The sequence below is a fragment of the Hylaeus volcanicus genome, chromosome 5 (assembly GCF_026283585.1).
Source record: "Hylaeus volcanicus isolate JK05 chromosome 5, UHH_iyHylVolc1.0_haploid, whole genome shotgun sequence".
Lineage (NCBI taxonomy): Eukaryota > Metazoa > Arthropoda > Insecta > Hymenoptera > Colletidae > Hylaeus > Hylaeus volcanicus.
This window is the reverse complement of record NC_071980.1, coordinates 27,591,616-27,610,332: the sequence shown is the minus strand read 5'-3', so window position 1 is coordinate 27,610,332 and position 18,717 is coordinate 27,591,616. Positions and strand designations below refer to the sequence as shown.

The 18,717-nt window shown below is 43.4% G+C and overlaps 2 protein-coding genes across 3 annotated transcripts in view; both read right to left on the bottom strand.

Moving 5' to 3' along the window:
* LOC128876369 (uncharacterized) overlaps positions 1-15,967 on the bottom strand; it is a 27,482-nt gene extending 11,515 nt beyond the window's left edge. Inside the window, exon 1 of one of the 2 annotated variants that reach the window (XM_054122685.1) lies at positions 15,614-15,967. The gene's annotated coding sequence lies outside the window, so the exon portion shown is untranslated. Of the gene's footprint in view, positions 1-11,084; positions 11,276-15,613 lie in introns of those variants that run through there. The other variant, XM_054122686.1, reaches the window with a different exon arrangement.
* Positions 15,968-17,053: 1,086 nt separating this feature from the next.
* The window catches only part of LOC128877530 (uncharacterized), a 2,544-nt gene continuing 880 nt past the window's right edge, over positions 17,054-18,717 (bottom strand). Inside the window, exons 2-4 of the mRNA XM_054124908.1 lie at positions 18,621-18,713; positions 18,105-18,197; positions 17,054-17,805 (exon numbers count right to left, since the gene is read on the bottom strand). Coding sequence (XP_053980883.1) covers positions 17,645-17,805; positions 18,105-18,197; positions 18,621-18,713 — 347 coding nt within the window. The 3' untranslated portion in view covers positions 17,054-17,644. The remainder of the gene's footprint in view (positions 17,806-18,104; positions 18,198-18,620; positions 18,714-18,717) is intronic.

Genomic DNA, 18,717 nt, shown 5'->3' with positions numbered 1-18,717 from the left:
ATCTAGATTAGACCTTCCCGAGTGGCTTACATAAAATAACGAGAAATCGATGTTCCCTTCGTCGCCAGGTTACATAATCCAGATTGTAATCGACCGGGACACAACAACCCTATGTCTGATCAACCTAAACAAGACGGCTGCTGTACCTCGGCACCCCTATTATCGTACAACCGTGAACACCGTTACAGGAACAAGGATTAGAGAATGGCGCGAGAGGACTGGTACCGACACTCGATGCTCGTTACTCGCTCAAAGAGCGCCGCGAGCAACAATTGTTATTCACTGAATCCTCGATGCATATACTTGCGATTCCTCGTAAAGACGCAGTAGGTCATTAAATTCCAGTCACGCGTCCGCATCTTACTCACGCGGTTAGTCATGGTTATTGATGTACGCCGATTGCGATCCATTAACGTTTCCCACCGGTATTCCCCTCGTTCGCGAACCACTACCAGCCAAGTCGACGAGGAAAATTCGCAAAAACGTGCGACGTCAATTGCATAATCCGCGACTTAAAAGTGGACGACTCGTCTCGCTTCGAAGTGACAAAAGCAGCTCCCACGCTGCAGAGGAAATTCTTATCTAGATAAGAAACACGGATTAATGGATAAGCGAATAAGATGACGTGGTTCCGTGTGATTGTAGAATCTTTTTTAACTAGTCCTCCTTTTTTTGACGTATGTGGGAATTACGACTAGCACGTTGACAAACTTCAGTTGCCTAATATAATTGCGATTAATAATGACAAGCATCGAATATTAGATCGTCGGATTAGTCGAGTAATATTTGGCTTAATTCTACTACAAGGACGCCTCGAAGAGGTGCGAAGCGCGTGTTACGGTGATAAGAACGACGACGATTACGCAAGAGGCACGAAAACCTGCTCCCCGCGTCGCACGAACGTGGAAAATTATAGCGTTTCTTTGTCTTGTTTATCTGGACGATTCGCGGAAGAATTCTGAGCGTTACCTAAGCATTTTTCCACGAAGAGCATCGTAAACCATGCGAATTCAAACGAGCGTCAACGCGAGCACACTCGGTGCTCTTTTGCGTCGCATTTTGCTAACAGAGGAAGTCTATGCAAACAATCGACTGGTTGTTCTCAAACAATATGATGTCACCAGCGACGCCATTCGCTCCCGTTCGGAGCGACCAGCTGAAGATGGGACAACAATAATATTTATCAGCGACGTGTATTTTTCTTTGATTAAATTTCATTATTCGGGTTAATTCTATGATCCAAAGCAGTAAATAGGTGAAAATCGGAGCAACTGACCTGTCTACTGTCCATCACTTACATTGTTTTTACATTTCTAATGTTTCGAGGATGGAAATTTTGGAAAATAGCGGAGCCAAGACCGCGCAGAGGATGGATCGATCAAGCGGAGTCTCTAGGACAGATTATCCTCGAAGAGGGGAGACTGGAGACGACCCTTGATACCGAGGTTGCGTGACGTCAACTTCCCTTATATCCACGAGGTTATCGCTCCACAGTTGGCCTCGCCAGACCCTCAACTTTCCTGTTACCAAACTACCCTCTACCCTGCCACAGGTTACTCGATCTTTTGCGTCATGCTCCCAAAGTTGGATGCTCGGAACGATGATACGAAGTCTCTCGGAGGATCTCTGTTTACAGTACAACTATTCCCAAATTTAGCAAAGCATCGCATAGGTCAAGTTAGAAATAGCCCTCAGTTGAACCCTCTTTGCACGACACGATAATTAATTAACCAACGAAACGAAGTATAGCATGACATTTTTTTATTCAGAACGACCTATCGAATGCTAGGGGAAGATTTCTTGAATGCCTCTTTATATACGTTCTGCAAATAAAAATATATTGCTACTTTTACGGAGCTCCATTTTACGCGTGATTAATCGTACGCTAGACTTGAAAAGGTTAAAGGGTCTATGAAATAAATAATTCTCGACATCGAGTGTAACGAAGTCGACCCACGCATGGTCTCGTGACTAGTTAGAAACTACAATTCATGGATGAATTTTAATCGAGTTTCCAATTAACCCTCCCTTTCATGAATTTTAATTTATTTGTTGCACGAATTTATTTGACATCAAAGTTAAAAACGACAAGACTATCGGATTGCTTCGACCGCGTCTCCGATTGAATATTCGAATGAAATCGTTCGACTGTGCTGTAGTCATCGTCGATTCACTTTTCGGATCGGTGAAAAATCACGAAACTTTTGCGACTGGAACGTGCCGCTGCGATATTCAAGAGAATCGTGTCTACTTCACTGCTAACGGAGCTACTTTTGACGAACGTGTCATTCTGGTCACGTTCCTGGAACGTGCGTTATCGTCCTCGAAAAATAATAACTGGCTCTCCAGGTCCGATGGTAGCACTTACTTGGCGAACATACAGTGGCGTACCTTACAGGCGTAGAAGACATCTGCCAAGGGTTTGGATCAAGAGAACCCTCTTAGAATTAACGTGCCAACAAGTCATTACTTTTTTATTATTCGATTAACTCGAGGTCGATAAATATTAATATCGCTGAATTATCGATTTCATAAGTATTGGCGTAGTATCGGTATAGTAATAATAATTTTTAATCTGTAATTTAAATAGAAATTGCAGATTGAAAATTAATAATCTTGGTTATTTCACCTTTCCAGGTGTATGTAAACTCCTAACAACGACCATGAACCGTGCGAATGCAGGCGCGAGGTTGCGATCAAAGTCAGTCGCGTAGTTCCGTCAGGATTCCTTTTCTAGATAAGTATCCGTTTCCTTTCCAAACTCGTTAATACTTAATACGGTAGCCTCTTCGTGCCGTGACTCTAACCCGTGGACTCTTTCTACAGAATCGAGACGATGTTCGATCTAGCGCCTTTCTTCTGACAAATTTCGATGGCATGAAATTAATTACTCCGTTCAAGCGTTAATAAAAAAATTGATTAGATTTACTTTGACATGTTGAATCGTTTGTAAAAAATGGCCTCAAGACTACTGCAAATATAATTTTCATTTAAGAGAGATTCTAGGTGAACAACATTTCTTAAAGTCCTGCAATCGGTAAGCATTAAGTATGACGTCTCGAGTGAGAGAAACTCGCAAGAACGCGACAGGTGGTAGTAATAACAGCGTAATAAGTTGGTATATACCAAGTGCAATCGTCTTACCAGCAGGGCGAAAAACGAGCACGAGCTCCTCGTGGCTTTAAAACGTTAAACGAGCTGTAGATTCGCAAGAAACGAGCTGTGGTAACGCGGGGTGTGTAATTCAGAGACGAAATCGATGGTCGCGATGTGGGTGGTCGAGGAAACGCAATGTCCCGATGACATCGATCATTGTTCGGCAATTGATCCCTCGCGAAGATTCTTTTAAGAAACAGTCGATCATCCATTAAAAAATTCATAACATTCGTAAACTCGATAGCCTCAAATAAAAAGAATAAAATAGCACATCGATAAATTAATACTTCATTTTATACAAGGTATTCGCTTGTCATGATTAAGCGAAGCATTGCACAACGAAAAATCAAAGTGAAAAATCACTCCAGCCTCTGCGCGAGCACGGTGGAAAAGTATATCACAGAGCCAAGACCTCTCTGTTTCTCAAAGTACGAAATTAATGAAACCACAGTTAGAACGTGTTCGTGGCCGGTTAATCAACGTCGTTGGCGGATCGCGAGAGACGTTAGAGTTTGAAAGAAGAAAGGAACGCGGCGTTGGAACATCTCCGAGCTTCGAGCGTTTCAGAATCATACACATATGACGCAAAAGCGACGCGACTGCCTCCGGGTGTCTCGGTCCAACCGGATATGGAACAGACTCCCAGGGGTTAAGAGGCATTAATGGAGTAACAGGACCACTAATGATTCATTAGCTACCGCCAGGATCATCGCGGTTAACCGACCGTTGTAATTCGTGTGGACATCGGAGGAGACGCAACTTCAAAAGCATTTAACTCGTTGAGCTCAATGAACTTTTAGGGTAAGCAAACAGGGGCTGACATAATTGCTCTCTCCCGTTTACGTCCTCCACACTCTTCGCTGTTTTGTCAACCTACTCTAAACTCGTGTCTTCTCAACCCTAGGTTCCCTGTTTCATTATTCCGATGTGGTTTGTGGTATCCTTGTTTAGGGTAATGAAAATTCAATTTTCCTGCGATACGAAAGCCCTCTCTAACCTTCTGTAGAATAATTGTATGACCTTCTATTTTCTCATTTATTCATTTCGTCAACATTTTTCGAAGTATCCTACTAATCGTACCCAGACAGAAATTGAGATGGTTCGATGGTCGGAAACTGAAGAAACCGATGAGACGGGCACTTCCAGGCCTCGTTTTTCGGTTTCCGTTGCAGTGGATCACGGATCACGTGTCGTGAGACGGTACTCAAACTACCATAGGCTGCGTTCCCACGTGTGCGTCGCGAAACGTGCTCGAGATGTTCCTCAGCGAAGCAAGCGATGTCTTCCTACAACGACACTTTTCGATTTCCCGTTGACTGTGTGGAATAAATCATGAACGGATCATTTCACAGGCAGCCATGTTTAAATGAATGGTTCAATTTGGTTTTAAATTTAAATTAATGTGCCGTTTGTGAAATTGCGAATTATATACCTTTAAACTGTTTGAGAAGAAAATTTTAGGTTCGTGGGAAGCTTCGCGGTCATCGCTTTGGCACTCAACGCGTTGCAACGATAATTCACACTGGCCAAAACGTTTTGGAATCATAACTCGCATTGGCCAAACACGTTAAAACGGTAATTCGCGCTAACCGAACGTTTTGAAATGATCATTTAAATCGCTCGAACGTTTTCAGCCGTAATTGACTCATTGTCAGTGCCGTCGTCTATAGAAGACGGTACGCGACAATGTTAATCGTAAAGAGATGTAACCGCGTCGAGAGTCGAATGTAACGATGCGCGGACAAGGCCCACTCGTTCTCGGTCGAGTGTCAGGTGTCAAGACCCTGAAACCTCCTTTGAAGCAGGAAGAGCCGAGAAGACAGGTCCGAAGAAGGTCGAATTTGTCATTTGTGGGTCGTCTGGTTCGGTCTTGCTCGTTAAAAGTACATCGCGTTGCTAACGAATAAAAAGGTCGGAGGGTCTTAGATATAAACGCACGTAGATGCTCGTAGTTGTGTGCTGTTATCGTCATGTTTGCATTTGCATAGTCGCAAGTACATGTTTACATCTACATGCTTATTTCCGCGTGTTGATATCTCCTTGTTTACACTTGTACTACTTGCAATTTTTACAATTTCACCAGCGATCCTACGAATTTCGCCACGCCCATTGCAAAACAGGTACGATATCGATAACGAGAGGAGTTATGGTCGCTCCGCGCTTTCAACGAACTTTCGTTCTCTCTCGAAGACAGCATTAAATTTCCACTAGAGCTTGGCAGGTAGCCTTAGTTGGCTCGGAGGAGAAAAGAGACGACGAGCTTTCGCTGAGAACAATGTAAACACCGCCTCCTTCGCCTTGTATTGTTCAGGAAAGCAAACGGGAAGCTTTCGAGATGAAATTTCGAAGTGCGAAGAATCAAGAGGGGAAAAGACTTTCTCGTCTTCTTCTAGGCTTCATCTCGCGCAGCCGGTTTCTTTGTCGCGTGCCTCCCGTTTCTTATACCGTTTTAATTAAACTGGCTACTGAAAAGACGAACATGTAGAAGATATACCGTAAGGAACAAGTACAAGACTATCCATACTCGGTCCCAGATGCATAAGTAATATTACGACAACTCGCGCGCACATGTTACGCACTTTATCTTTCACAGAATTCTTCTTACAATTGGTACAGTAAATTTGATTCGCGATTTATTTTATATTTATATACAAAGATCAAAACTTTGTACAATATCAGTCATAGTTTCCAGTGTTTCCGATATACATTGCTGGTGAAATATTAAGAAATTAAATTTTACATAAAGACGGTAAATAAACCTCTTCGCTATCTTTTCGAATAAAAATGTGTCACGCGCACGCATGTTACCGCCAGGATTAATTTGCATCCTCTAAGTGGGCCAAGCAAGTGTCCTGTGACTTACGGCCAACGACGCGCACGCTTTGCCGAAGAAAGAGCACACGAAACTGGATTGTTCCTCTGCCATAGCTCAAAGTATCCGTATCTCGAATTTCACCTGTCTGTTACAAGAATGTGGAGCATCGGCTGGCGAGTGGGAGTAGACCAGTTTTTAAGCGCCACATCGGTTAGCCTACCGCAAAGGAACACGTACGAAAGAGACCAAGGGGTGCAGAAAAAGAATCTCCAGACGCGATCCTGTCGCTTGATAAAGGTAAAAGTTGCACATCTTGTTCCACATTCTCCTCGCCTAATTGCTGCTTCACTACTTTCGATTGAAAGCTAATTGCTCTCGCTCGAAATCACTCTAAAACTGGGATGTGGGACTCGCGGAACCTACTAAGCGATTTCGAAACTCCTGGAATATTTTATTTGCTCCTTGGAAGGTATAATGTTCTCCACATTCGCGACTCGAGTATTCTGGAGTAAATAGGTTCTCTAATTAAAAAAAAAAAGAGTTTTCACTTTGTTCTTTTTAGTTACTTCTAGCACGCTAAATATCAATACATTCAACTCAAATATAGAGTACGTTTCGTTACTTTAAATTATTGCCAGTAAACGGCAGTCTTTTTACAATTTACAAAAATGAGGTTGCTTGTGGGTATTCCTAATATATCCAATTCCTAAATGGTTTCATTAGGTGTTTCGTCGAAATCGATATTCATTATTCTTCCTTGGTAGCCGACGAGAGGATGGAAGGCATCGTGAAACCGGTTTAATTTCGCGCCGATTAATTGCAGAGTGTGCGTGCAGTCTCTGTCAGAAGAGTAGCCGGCTTTAGGCGAACGATTATTCTCCGACGATGCGTCCCAGTCGTTGTGCAAGAAGAAGAGGAAGAAAAAAGGAAGAAAACGCGCTAAGAAGGGTCGTCGAAGAGGGACACGAGGAGGTAGCTGGGGAGGCGAAGCTCTGGGAAAGATGCATTCACACGGATCTCGTTTCTGACGACCTCCTTCGCGTTTCTTCCGACTGGAAAATATATGTGCATCTTTCACGTTAAAAGAGAAAAAAAGTATCTCTCTGCGAGCAAACGATTCGAGGCTGACGCCGATAGTCTGAGCGGTGATGAGCATTATTCTCGCCTGGATAGAAATTTTTATTTGAAACAATTATAAATACATTCATCCAAACGAAAAGAAAGAATGGATATAGACGAACTCCGATATAAATTTAAGTTCGTTTAATTGGATGAAAGTTCCGTCGGTGAACACAATAATGAAATAATTACAGGAAACTATGCAAAATTCGATAAGCGGATGCATCGAACCGCTCGAATTAATTAATAACCGTTCCCGGTACGATAAACCGATAATTATGCATAGTTGCCATAGTAGAACTTTTTTTTATTTAAATTAGATTATTCCTGCTGGGCGATTCAAGCGTTTATTTAACTCAATTAGGAAATTTTTATCTGAACGAGAATTTTGCTTATCCCTGCTCGACGATCCAAGAAACCGGAAACAAAAATTTTCGGACCGAGTGCACCGTAAGAGACGCGCTCCAGTCATTAACGGGAACCGTTCGTAGCTCCAATTAGCTTTGACCACGTCTCCGCGCCGCGTTTCAACTCTTTCTCTCTCTCTCTCTTCTCGTTTGATGTCTTCGATCGAGTCGCGTTTGTGGAACAAACCACCCCAGTACACGTTTCCTACGGAAACGTTTGCCTATTGGACACAAAATTTCAATAGAAAAGCGCAAACCACAATGATGAGTCTTATGAGGGACTTCCCCAACGAGGAAAATGATAAAGCTGAATATAACGATATGTAGCTTAATTTCAAGGGAGTACGTCTTTGTTGCGTTGTGAAAACTATTTGACGATTTACAAGTTTCTGTACAGCCTACATCCTAGTCTTGATAAAAAAGAAAAGAATAGGATGCGTCGAAACAAGGAACAGTTAAAGGAAGGCGTTTCGTTTTCCATTCGGTGGATCGTCGAGTCCAGCTTTATCGAACGCGAGAAATCGCTTCCCTTTCCGTGTTAATGAAAGTCGCAGTATGCATTTCGCGGTCACTCTAAGCGTGGCTCGCTAAGCAATTGAAAGCGATCACGTATCGTCGATAAAATTCAGCGAAACGACTCGCGAGGCTAAGTGCATCTAATTTCAACGTCCAATTATCATCGCGTTTCTATTGAAATTTCTACACTCGAATAATTCTCGATTTACTTATTCCTCCTCTGGAAGATTCCAAATCTTTCAGAATTCATGCTGGGTTTTAGGAAGAACGAACCTGGTAGAGAAGTGCCTGAAGACGAAGTACCGAGAGAAAGGTGAAGAACGAAAGGCTGAGAAGACGGGACGATAGGGTCGACGAACTTTGGACCAGCGTTGGGCCTCGAGGCCCTCCGATCTTCTTGCTCGTGTTTCTTCTCGGCGAAATTTTGTTCGCTGGTCTCACGGTGTGCGGTCATTGAGAAAAAAAAAAACTTGCCTCGTCTGGGTAGGACGAAGGTGAGTTCGTATCGATCGCGATCCAAATCATTCGTGAATGGAATAAGCTTGCTTTTGAGCAACGATTGTTTCAGAAAATGAATGCAAGATGAAAGATTCTTCAGAAGACGAGTTCGAGGACGTCGTAGAATCTTGCAAAAGAGAAACAAAAGACGATCGCGTCTTCCGTACGTCATTCTCGCTTCTTTTCAAACTCTTCCGGCGTAGCAAATAATTATTCATGAATATTCGATTATGTCGACTCTTCTTTGCATTACAAAAGCTAAGAATTTTGCTTGTAAGAAGCACTCCGAACAGGTGCTTTCCCACACTTCTCGAACGAGTATGCCATGGAACGAGAACTATAGCTTCGTATTCAAATTCCAGTCCACGAGTGTTCCGCCTAACAGGCCGCCATTTTGATTTCAGGATCTTCTAACCAGGCGACTGCCACTGCGTCGTTGGATGGAACAGGAAAATTGTTTACCAGAGGTAGCTTGCTATGATTCTAAATTGCTGTGCTAGAAAACTAGAAACTAAATTACTAACTTGTTTATGTATGCTCATTGTACTTTATTGCTGCGGTACAGATTACAGATGATCTAAGCAGAACTAATGCCCATAAAAGAAGAACTATAGCGTTAAGAAACTACTCGTGACCCTATTCTCTAACTATATCGAAGCCCTACACACGCACGCTTACAAATCTTGTTATGTCGACCACGGGTAACACAGTTCACGGAAAAAACAGTGACCGATGTACACACAGTCAAAAATATTAAGTGACTTACGTAACACGAAGTGATAACGCTTCAGAAAGAATCTGGAGAGCAATAATCCCTACAGGAGAAGTGTTTCAAAGCCAAGAGACTACTCGTGATCCACTCGTGACCCTATTCTGCTAATCATTTCGCTGTCTAACGCCCGCGTGTTTGCAGATCTAGTTACATGTTGCACAGGTAACACGATGGTCGGGAGAAACGGAGCACTCCGATTTCTCCAGTCGTAACTTTCAATGTCGCGGGTGAACGGGCTTCGCGAGTTTCGGTCGCTGGTAGCATAAACGGATATCCGGGGGATCGTACGGTAGACAGTCTCGCGAAATCCTAGATTCCTGATTTCTCCGACCGCGAGAGCTGTACTTGCACTTGCACTCGCGACGTGCGCGTTTCCCGCTTCCTCTCTTTCCACGCTTCAAACTCGAACTTGGTCGACGCAAACATGTAGCGTGGATTTATCCATTGTTGTGTTTCTTCAGCTATTGTTTCAGGCTGTTTATGCTTCTTTAGGGTAACACAGGATCCTCAGCGACGGAAATGTGTATCGTGTAAAGCAAAGTTTCAATTGTTAGCAATGATAATTCAAGAATATTACTGATAATTTCATCGATGGTGATTCTTTTAAGCGTATTCGAAACGAAGGAAACCTTTAAGATTCGTGCTCTCGAAAAATGATAATGTATAGTTAATAAATTACCGTGGAAACCATCTTTCATCCTCTCAAGAACAAAAAGTGCATTACGAAGGAGAGTATGATTCCGTGTTCGAAGGTCAGCGAAAGGATGCGTCAACGCCTGGACAATCTCTGGCCAAGAGTTCGACCTCCAATTTGCCCGCAGTGGTATCGACGAATTGCCTTCAGGTTTTGTTTCCGCGGTGCTCTTGTGAGGCAGGTCGCGAAAATGCAGCGACAGGCGTGCAAACCTGACGGGACGAGGCAAAAATCAAACCGGATCGTGATTCACGCGAGTTCTGACCCCGCGTTGGTGTCGTCGCGTAAACTTTTACGCGTCGAGCCAATCGATGGTCCCAGACGAAGGTCGATTCTACCCTGGGAACATAATCCCAAGGTATTCCGGTTCAGTGACATAATACCAATAAATAAACATTCAGTCGCAACGACGAGGGATTTATTGGCAACGCTCCGTTGAGTCGTATTCTAGCTTCGCAGCGATTAAAGTTGAGTTATCCCATACGAAGAAGCGGGATATCTGTTCCGAAAGAATCGCAGCAAAGAGGACGAAACGAGGCACCAGAAATATCGTGCTCGACTAGATCCTTGTCAGAATCTTGGGACGAAGGTCGTTCACAGAGTCAGAGAGAACCTAATCCCACAGTATTCCAATTCCGTGGCGTAATACCAAGCTTTGGGCTGTCCTTTAATCGAATTGAAAATCCACGATTCGAACGCGTTGCAGCTGGTTTTCTGGGTCACGAAGTCAGCCACGAGAAAAACGATTCCATCGTCTGTCTCCACGACTCGTCGAGCAGATTAAAGCGGAAGAATGATTGCGGCATTGTATCGGGGAAATTTGTGGAGGTACGAAGAGCCCTCGTTTACTGTCTAGCAAGCGGAGGCTATTAATTCTCGCACGTGACGCGACTTTTCGTGGAAAATTTTACGAGTTTTATGCGACGTCTATCAAACTAACTATGCTGCACTAAATATTTAACCATGAGATGTACGAATCGGTTTTTTGTTACCTTGTCCTCTTGTAGAGTTACTTGGCGTTCATTTTTAAACGGAGCGTCCAACTCTAAAATTCTTCTCGACTCGGAATAATTTTCACGACACAAAACGTTTCTTATTCTTTCTTACCTTTCTTTGCGCGTCATCGCAGCAACTCGAATGATTACTGTTAGCAGCAAATCCTGCGTTATCGTTCGGTCAATTCTACGAGGAACGCATACCGCTCGACGCATCTGCATTAACATGAAATAATGATAAACGAACCGTGTAGCCGACTGCGACGAACACGCGCGATGTTGAACTCAAGACTGTGGATCGACGGGAATTTATTGTTTGCTCGTCGCATTAAGACGATGACGTCAGGATTTCTTAATATCCCGATAAAACGGCCGCCGCGCCCTTGTTTGCGGTGGGACACGTTTTACGCCCAGAGTGCTCGACGATCGCGCGCGGAAATTAAAACGTCCATCTTCGCGTACGTCGAGAACCCTCGCGGGAAGTTCAAGAACCTACGTATCAATTTGCTAATCGTGCGATAGAAATTGCAGTATACGAGTAGCTAAGCAGCAAGTAAGGTTGGAGTGTCGAATCAACGTCGTAGTGTCGAAATGTATATAACATGTATCGCGATAGAATGAAACGATAGATTGTATTCGTTGAACTCTATGTGTACACCCAGTACCTGATAATCTAATCCTTATTTTCTCAACGTCCACGCCCCACATCCAAGAGCAACTACTGCACGAGCAGATGCAATGCATACATTTCTTATTGAAACAATTTACGCCTCGCATATAGTGTGCGAAAGTCGCGAGAATCTTTAAGAAACGATCGAAATTACATACACGCGTCGCTAGATGGGTTCTCCTCGCGCACGAACAGTAGTACAGCGATCGAATGCAAACTCGAAACGATTCGCGTTATCGCGAAACGAAATTACAGTGTTTGACCACGCAACGAATCGCGTCCGCGCCGCGTGTGCCTGACACACTAATCCAATTTCCATGCGTGCCATTCGAGTCGGTTTAATCGGCCACGAGATTTCGCGTTGCCACGCAGCTCTCCTTCCTTTAATTGTGCTTGGCTTGCATACCGTTGTTGCACCTCGACTTATTGGCTCTTTTGCTATCGCGGCAGGAAATTACAGCAACGGTAGTGCATGAAAACACAACGCTCCTCTGTCAGGCGAACGCGTTCCTCGATTGGCGATCGTTTTGCGCCAATTTCGATTTACATACGTGACAGGTTGAATTTTACTAATACATTTCATCGTTATCCCTCCTAATTCTTCTTCTTGTTTCATCGAGGCATCGATGGCGCGAATAACATTCGTGTCCACCGCGTTATTTTTCTGCTGGAATGTTGTTTTACCGGAATATTGCACAAACGTGATAGGACGCAGCGAAGTTTTAAAATCTGCGGGTTTTTTTATTCGTTACATAAGAATACGATCCGATGCAACGCGAAAGCAGGGAGCACGGACGTTGTTCGAATTTTTAAACCGTGGGTATGCGATTGCGAGTGTCCTGGAGCGAAACCCGCGGCCCCGTTTTCCGGTTCGTGAGAAACGCGAAAAACGGTCGCTGCTGGAAGGAACCGAACAAAGGAAAAAAGAGAGGGCTACTGTGATCCGTATACTTGGCTGGTGAACCGCGTGTTTCCTTATCGAGATTGATCGCGGCATGCGCACATTAAATCGTACCTGCAACCGAAGCGTGTCGGAGTGCAACGCGCCGTCCGTTACGATAATTAATTTTCGCGCAACTACTGGGGAATCGATACTGGCCGTCGATCGCGTCGAACGCGCACGCAACGCTTCCGTTATGCGACAACAGTGAAAAGGAGGGGTGTTTCAGTCGTCATTTTGTTATCCCTAAAATTCTTCGAAAGACACGACCCCACGAAGTTGCCAAACTTCGTCCATTTTCATGGAAACTGCTTTCGTAAAATAATTTTTCGTTTGTTTAATTTCTTCCTCTTTCGTACAATTCTCTCGTTACACGATTCACCGCCTGATATATAAACGGAACCGATACTTTCCTCTTTAATATTAACACGCCAGTTGATACTTTAAGTAAGAGGTGTACTTTCACCATAAAAAAACAATGACGAAATTTGTCGTGTTTGACGACCTGTATAGGTGGTGAATCACTTTCCACGGGAAACGTTTTTCCTCGAAGCGTTCGCACGACTTCCAAGCGAGTCCGGAGCGTGTCTCGGGATGTCAGACTTCTCACGCGATGTCGGGAGGACGTCAAGGAAAACGAGACGCGACCGGATCTGAACACGGAATCGTTCCCGCGGTAGGTCGGCGAGTGTGTGTTCAAACTAGCGCGATTAGGTCGGTTATAATGTTCTTTTGTTCGCAATTTAAAGTCTCTTTTATCTGACAAATAAATATTTAGATAGCATCGTTTGCGCGCTCTTGATCCTCTTTCGTTCAATATTCATGAGAGCGATGTTCCGTTTGCTTTAACAGTGGCGGTGTTCATCGTCGGATTCTGTCCTGGAGAACTTAACGAATAGCACGGGTGTGCTATCTATTCGACCAGGGATGTAATTCGCTTCGAAAATTGAGCACCCTTTCGAAGGTAATCCCTTGCCAGGAATTTAATCGCAGAAATGGCGCGAACGAACGTGGGACGTTCGAAAACTTTGGTCGGGGAACAACTTTCATGGTTGGCGGTGCCCTTTCCTAACGTACTTGAACGAAAGTTCGAAAGTTTTCCGTGGTGTCTGGTCGCTCGTTCGATCGAGCTGGGGTAGTTCCAGGCACCTGTGCGCAACCCCGCTATCCTCCGAATTAGTTCCAGCCTTTGACTCCCCCTCGCAGAGCCACGAACTCGCTGAAATCGAAGATTTCCGCGCCGCTGAGCTCCTCAGAGACGCGAATCAGCATCCACTTAGTTTCCTCCTAACGAGGACAACAAAGCGTTCGTTAAACCGTGATTCGTCCTGGTGAGCGAGCATCTTTGCTTCGTGTGTTCTTACAACGGCGGGGAAACGGTTTCCATCTCCCTCGATCCTGATAGACTTGCCTTGCATCGTTTCTGCGTCCCAATACGAATCAAAATGTCCTTTTTCATTGTTCACCACGAGGCTTCGTTACGAAGATGCGAGCAGTCGAAATTGTACGTGCACGTACATAAGTCCCCGCATGCGCAACTGCGCAATCAGCTGACCGAGATAAAAATGGCGCCCCCCGAAAGTAGCTCGAACTTAAGCGGTAAGCTTTAATTACTGATATCTAGGTACGGAGGCATCGCATTACAAAATGATAAAGGACTTTTCGATCCCTTTTTACACGAAGAATCTATCCTAAAAAAAGGTTCCATATTTTTGTCAAATATTTTTGTATTTTCTATACCTTTTAGAACATAACTCAAGTGATCGATCACAATCAACCCTTTAAAATACCTTCTGCAATGCTTTGTGATAAAATTCAATCTCCTTAGACGCCCCACCACCAGTGAACATCTCCATCGATCCAATTTCATTCCTCCCACGCGTATGCAAGTTTTTGAAACATTTCCCCCCGCATGGTGTCTCTTGATGACGCAACATAAGCCACATAGTACTAGACCTTCGTACTCATCGGCACGAGGTAAACGAGCCCGTACAGTTTTCACTCGCGTTTCATGAATTTCGATGAAAGTGGCGAACAAATTATGGGGGTTCAGAGCAGACACGTAACGAAGGTTAAACGAAACACGGCATACACGGAACGAAACACGATATACGAGGCATATACGCTTCGTACCGCGTTGGCGAGCACCGCGCACGCCTGCTTGGTTTTTCACGGCGTTTGCTTGCGTCACGAATCGTATGCCGGCGTCCCACGCAACGCTGGTTGACGCTACTTTCTCTGCGCGATGCGGGCGGATGTCCAGTCCAAAGGTGTTCGACAAGGGATCCTCGTTAACCCTTTCCCTGCGACGCCCTTCGAGTCGAAAGACCCCCACGACGAAACGTTTGATGTTTCATAAAAAGAGCTTATACCTGCAGCGATTCAACACGTTAAGTAAGAATCGAGTGAAATTTCGTAGACTGCTGAGCTACAGGTGCTACAGGACATGCATTATTTTCAGGAAGAAAAGAACGAAAGTTTACTTTTACAAAGCTAACAGCTTTGACGAAAGCAAGAGTAATTCCTTGGAAACGAATGTCTCTAAAACATCTTTTCCAATGCTACGAGAGCAAGTCTGTTTAGTCATTCACGTGCCATCGTGGATCTATGTATATTCTATAGACATTTTGTGTTGGAGAAACTTCTCTCTCTCCAATCGCATTGGTTATTGTTAAAAGTCGATTTGTGCTACTATCTCAACAATATAAAATAAAGAAGTAGATCTCCGTTGTTCCATGTTTTCATTTCTGTAGACTCTTATCTGTAGATCCTTATCAACTCATTAAACAACGAACCAAAGACAAACACCTACACACCCATCGGTGACTGAGTAACAATTAGAACGTAAACTATAAAATAAAATACAACGCAATGCACAGAGATACAATTCCAGCTATCAAGACACACGATTCTAGAATCTAGATCATCGGATAAATTCTAAATTTGGGCTACTACTTGTCCCTGATTGCCTGTGCCTTGATTCAGCCCCGTACGCTTCGTCCCCAGTAAACCGAATTACATAGGTACTCACGTTTCGCCTGAAATCTGCGATGTCTTCTCTGTATCCAATGTCACGGTTCAACGCTGGCGTTCAGAGACCGCGATCGACGAGCATCGTGAGAGCGCGTGAGCTCGATATCGATAACGGATCGACGCGTACGCGATCGAGAGTCTTACTTCGTTGTTTGCTTATCGATAACGACAGGTGTCCTTGTCGTCGACTCACGTTTTCCAATTGATTGTTGACGATGATGATTGGAGCAAGCGAAGCGACGCACAGCGGCTCTGGGCGCGATACCGAGCGTCGTTACGATCCGACGCGCACGAAGGGTGACGGTAGACTGAGGAGTTTACTGAAACACCTCGCGGGGACGCTTGTCGCAGCTCCAGCGAATGCTGGTGCTCGTGTCCAGCTAGCTCGAAGAGGAGGCGCGCGCGATGCGCAAGCATGCCCCGGATTCGCCCGCAATTGCGCATCGTTCCTTCGTCCACCTTCCCGCGTAATTAACGCGTCCGTGCATTACTCGTTTCACGTTCTTTTCGTCCACCCACGTACTCTCGGATCCCGCATAGGGTGGAGGGCAATGTTAACGTGCCTCTATACAGAGGGGGGGGGGCCCCCCGCGATCCGTTTTAACACTTTGCCTTCGAGGCGACAAATGTTACATAACTTTTCAATAATTAATATTTTTCAGAGAAATTTGAAATGAAGGAATAACTGTTCACGTCATAATTAACACTTGTTGATATGCGATTGTAAGTGGTTCTCCTTTTTTATTAGAAGACGATGATTTGATATTTTTCTCGCGATCATATCGCAACTTTGATGAGAACGAATTTCGTCTCGTTTATAGAGGAATCTCTGAAGGCTTGAAAATCGTCTCGATTGTATTTGATTTTGCTCGTCGTCTGTAAGAACTTTGCATAGCACGCAAGAAGACGAAGCGAGAATGCATCGTGCGAGTCAGTATGCACTTTCGTCTGGAGGATGGTTGGAAAATCGTGCGAGACGTTAATATGGAAACAACGGTAATAACAAGAAAGTGAAAAGAAATCTCCTCGGCGACGACGTATCGTGGCGAATGGTAATTTTGTTTAAAAACCAGGAATAACGAAGCGTTGCACTCGCGCGAGAAGCATTTCACATCTCGAAGCTTGGACGGATAATGGCCGGAACGTAAATACATGCATCGAGTTCGTTACCCTAACGTCCAACTAGCTCGTTGTTACAGCCACTCGCCTAACAGCTAATTAACCGTTCCGAATAGACTTTCGTTTACGATCGATTTTATTTCTATCGCTGGGTGCAATGTCCGACTGTAATCGCAGATGGTTGCTTCACCGTTCGCCGATAACTGAGAAAAAGTTGACAATATCGTTGGACTTTCCCGATATTCGCTAGTTCGGAATGCGACAAATTTTCTCCCTTTCAATGGTCTTATATTCCCACCAATAATTTTAAAATCCAGTGGAATCAAAGGCCAACTGTTTTGCTTTTTTTTTATTATCGAAAAATTTGGTAAACTAGTTAACTTAAAATAACGTTAAAAATTGTATGTCTTGCATGTTTAAAAGGGCATCTGCTATTTCCTATTCCAAAAGCCCATTTTATCGGTAATTATTCTAGCAAATCGTTCGATTAAACGAACTTCGTTAAATGAAATTATTTAGTTAATGTTAAATTACATTTTTTATTGTCCTGATGATGGAATCTCGCCAAAAAGGGACACAACATATAAATATATCACCTTATATATCACATGGGTTTTACCTTATCGTGCCTAAGTTGATTACATCATTTTTCTAATTTTTTAAATCTACGTAACGAGCTACTCGTTTGACACTACCCAATAATTTAATTACATAACATTAATATAGCACTGCTTGAGTCCAATTGTCGCGTTACATTTAACATTCCGTATTACATTGCTGTAACATGGCAGAGGAAATTTCGTATAATAGTACTCGTTTGCCGCGGAGAAATGAAGTTGACGGTGTTTTTTGGCAGAATGTTATCTGGTTCACATTAGAACCTCCCTGATAATAAATAAATTCATCATTTCTATTTCGCGACGAATAAAACAACTAACAAAGACACCATCATGGACACATAGACAGCCGTCGACGTTGCCGAATTGCATCGATCCGTATCACAAAGTTTGCAATCTTTATTGTCTCCGCATAAGTGTTCATTAGACGTGCATCCTCTGGTTGTGGTGTTGTCTGTAGAACAAAGCAAAGATTTCGAGTATACTGGATGATTTTATTTAGAGAGAGAGCAAATTCCATGTTTATTTGCCTGATAAAAAATAAAACAACAATTTATTTGCAAGTGACTATATATGTATAAGTAACTCTTTAAAAGATTTAAAATATCGATCGATTCTTAGGGTTCCAAAACTGAATAATTGGGTTATCCGTCAACCGAACGAATTTTCTCGGTAGAACGAATGTTCGAATCCGATGAAACGAAAATTCCAGAGAAGAGTTAAGAGAATTATATACAATACAACATAAGTTACCTTCGCTTTTTTCGAAGCAGTAGTATTTCGTTCCGTCCTCCAATGTATCTATTCCCGCGAAACGGTTGAGTATGCTTCTACGGCTTCTTAGACCTGTGAAAGGTACGCATAGGAGATTAATTTATGTAAAAATGTCATAATAAAACTTGCTTGGACGCTATGCAGGGTGTCGCATAAATCAAACATTCTGTTTAATTATTGATTAAATGCTTAATCAACACAAAATTGTATTTTTAACGACGAGAAAATTTCGTAACCTTTATCTAAAAGAAACCAACAATCTGGAGTTAATAGTTGATGGAATATGAATATTTTCACGACACTCTTGTAAATAGTTATATATAGTTAGAATCATCCTGTACACTAACACAATCATTCACACCGTTAAGGACTCGAAAATTTTTTCGCGAATAATCGGTACACATTGTCACGATTAAGTATAGTAAACGATCACGGAAGAAAGTATCCAAATTATAATAATTTCCTATGATTAGTTCGATACACTTGTAATCTCACCTGTATTATTTGCTTCTGGTGTCGTAGTAGTTGACTCGGTTTGAATTGTTGTTTCTGGTTTCGGAGTAGTTAACTCGGTTTGAGTTGTGGTTTCTGG